Genomic DNA, 3,429 nt, shown 5'->3' with positions numbered 1-3,429 from the left:
TACTGGGGATTGAACTCAGGTCTTTGCATTTGTAAGGCAGGCCCCCAAACCGCTGAGCTAAATCCCCAGCCCAAATATTTCACTCTTTTTGGTGACAGTGGTCCAAGCTGGAGTTTTTGAATTTTAAATGTGCAGTTTATTAATACGTTGCTGTCATACCTAAAAATGACATGAATTGTATAAGTGCTCACTCTCACTGTGTCACAACATTCATCATTCAACAAGCGTTTTATACCAGGTGGGCTGGAGATAAATGACCACTTGGATTACTTCAATTCTGTTATCGTATGGCTTCTACTGCATGTTATATTACAATGTGCTCTGTAGCATATTTTATACTGTATAAACTATCTCCAAATCCTCAACATCTCATTGATGAAGACACTGGCATTAGTTTAAACCTAAGGCTAAAGCCAAACTTCTTAATTCAATAACTGGTCATTTAACTTTGGAAATGCATCCAAAATACAAACTTACATCTGCCAGCTTACAAATTCCTTTGTTTATCCATTCAAACACAGCCCTGAGAACCTTTCAGAGGAGTATAAGCTGAGTCTATTGGTCACCAGGCCAGGCCATGCTCTCTGGGAACTCAAGGTGTGACTTGATGCACCAATGAGTAGGGAGCACCAGAAGAAAGGGAGGAAGGAAATGACTTTATGAGAGTACCGCCCCACATTTGGGGAAAAGGGAAAGGCTTCTAGGAACTAGCCCTTTCTACCATGATCACTTCATAACACTGGTATCGATTAATTGGTAAGGAAAAAAGTTAAGCCCTTCTGTTGAGACAAAAGAGTAGGAAAGATTATATAACTTTTCTTTATTGTGGAAAAACACACTCTCCCCCCACATGGTACCTTTGATAGGAATCACCAAGAGTCTTGATACCTACATTTTGAATAGTGTAAATATTCAAAATAATGGTAGGTAATGGACTCTTTAGCATTTGATTTCCACCCTGTGCAAACTGCTAGATTTACCATGTTGAAAGTTCAAGACATGGGTATTTTGGAAAGCCCAGAGCATTTACACAATGCCTTTAAATTAACCTTATACTTCATAGCACCTTATAAGGTAACTCCCAGATACCCTTAGTTTTCAAATAAGCACACAGACCATGTAAATGCTAATATCCTGACCTGTGGCTGGCATGGCAAATGTGCACACATCCTAATGAAGAATGACGTGCCAGGCTGTCCACCTGGGAAGACACACTCAGCAGTAGCCTCAGGACTAAGTGACCTTTTCTGCATAATGCAACTTTGGGAGAGGAAGAGCCTGAGGCTTCCTGTAAGGAACACCTCCAATTTCAGGCCAGGGTGGGTCTCCTATTATTTGAAAATGTGAGAACCTTAGCATTTATTTTAAAGCTTTCAATAGAGGGTTTTTTTTCCCCCTTGTTGAACAAACTATAATAGTATATAAAATCCTAATGAGATAACTGACAATGTGAAATAGGAAGAAAGGGGCTAAAGGTGTAGGGAAAGTGTGGGAAGGGTAGGGGAAAGGAAATAAGGGAAAGAAAAAAAATTGGAGAAAATGAAAAAATGGAAGTAAAATGTCTGTAAATGGGGAGGAGAGGTGAAGGGAGGGCAGGGACAAGGGGAAAAAATGAGAACCAAGACCTGTCCTGTAGAGGTACAAGACCTCAATGATAAATGTAACTGTACTGTGTTCCTAAAATGTACCAATAAACTCAATGAGGAAAAGGAAAACCATTTTTAGAAACTCAGATATTTTACTAATGTCTCCCCTCTTCCCCTCGCAGAATGAAAAATAAATTAACCTTTCACTGTCACTCTTAGCTCCAATGCCTGCTTCTCAAACTTACTTGTAGATATACTACAATATTTTAATGTTTATTATTTCAAAATACATTTTTTCTAATAATGCAAAGGGTACATTCCAGCAGAACAAACTGGTGGTGCCAACAAATCTGAAGCTCAGTAAATCGCTGAGCAGTATAGTATTGGCCGATATATACCCGCAGACAAGAAGTCACCATCAGCCTGTGTGTCACAGCGGGCAGCTCGGCGGACAATCACAGAATGCATACAAGGAGAAGCCTCACTGAAAGTTTTTCTAGATTCAAAGTGAAAATCAAACACCAAGTGTATGTATTTGAAGGAAAAGAATGAAGAGAAAAGGTTTTTATTCTGCACACTTAGGTTTCATTTGACCGATGCAAGGTGTCTCCCGCACTTTTTGAGACAAACAAGGAACAAGCTTTCTAACCGTTCCTCCTAGCAGGTTAATGGGTACCTGTGTTCTGATTTCTTACACACGCTGCCTTCTCTGACTCCATGTTAAGGTGGGTTATCAGCATGGAGGTAGCACAGCAGGAGTGACCTTTCACTAATCACTGTACCTTAGCAACTACAGGCACAGCTCATTATGAAAAGGGACCCTTCAATGAGCAGCCTTTCATACAGGCATCTTTGATTTTCTTGGGAACAAAGATCATACTTTCACATAAAAGCTTGTGATGTACAATTCTGTCAACTGGTATACTAAAGTAAAAAAGGCACCTTGTTAATTTTCTGTCATTATCAAGAGACTACAAACTATATCAAACATAGGGCTCCAAATTTGGCTTTCATTATGGAGGTCAGAATATTTTTACTGAGTACCTATTAAAATTTTAGAGGAATGTCAATCATTGGCTGCCCTGCATATAGGAATCTAGTTGGTAATCCCCCAGTAATCAATCCCATTAAAAAACATTCACAAATGACACACAAAAAAATACAGTATACAGGAATTCTCATGCAAAGGTAGGACAAATACCTTAGAGCACCTGATTTCAATTTTAACACCTAAGACAGAAAACTAATAGGCCTGGCAGTTAATTGCCCTTTACTCTCATTCCCTGATTCTTTTCTTTGCCCTGTCAACCAAATAAAATTCAGACAACACACAGTCAGAAAGAAAGGCATGCTGCATGACTTACCAGCCATTTGTTGAATGCCGCTGAATGCACCCAGGTTGCTGGAGGAGGTGGCTTGCTGCAGAAGCTGCAAATGAGCAAGTGGAAAGTCAGAACAGTGTGGAGATGAAAACAGAGTAACTTCCTCATTAAAGTGAGGGAAAATTCCATTCCCTTTACTATATAGTTGGCTGCCACAGCCTGTTGATGGACTGAAGGCCCCCAGAATTGGGGCTATAAATCCACATTATGTCTAATTTCTATTAAGAAACACAGACACGGGGGAAACTCACTAACACTGCTGCCTTAAAACAATCAATTTACTCTTTTTAACAACCAGGTGTTAAATCTATTGAAACCAACATAGCGTGACTAATTATATCTCTCTGCAGTCTAGTAGTTACCGTAACTCATCTCTGCCAATCAAGGTCCATTCCTTCCTCTCCTACTTCTCTTCACAGCTCAGGGCTTTTTTTTTTTTTTTTTTTTTTTTTTTTTTTTTG

At 39.4% G+C, this 3,429-nt stretch overlaps 1 protein-coding gene across 7 annotated transcripts in view; it reads right to left on the bottom strand.

The window, feature by feature from the left end:
- Celf2 (CUGBP Elav-like family member 2) overlaps positions 1-3,429 on the bottom strand; it is a 511,103-nt gene that overhangs the window by 49,500 nt on the left and 458,174 nt on the right. For all 7 annotated transcript variants that reach the window (XM_033761820.1, XM_033761818.1, XM_010621371.2 and 4 more), the window contains one exon: positions 2,951-3,014. In XM_033761820.1, the coding sequence (XP_033617711.1) occupies positions 2,951-3,014 (64 nt within the window). The remainder of the gene's footprint in view (positions 1-2,950; positions 3,015-3,429) is intronic.

The sequence above is a fragment of the Fukomys damarensis genome, unplaced genomic scaffold, assembly GCF_012274545.1.
Source record: "Fukomys damarensis isolate Sample0158 unplaced genomic scaffold, DMR_v1.0_HiC HiC_scaffold_10, whole genome shotgun sequence".
NCBI classification, from domain to species: Eukaryota; Metazoa; Chordata; class Mammalia; order Rodentia; family Bathyergidae; genus Fukomys; species Fukomys damarensis.
This window is presented reverse-complemented; position numbering and strand designations above follow the sequence as displayed.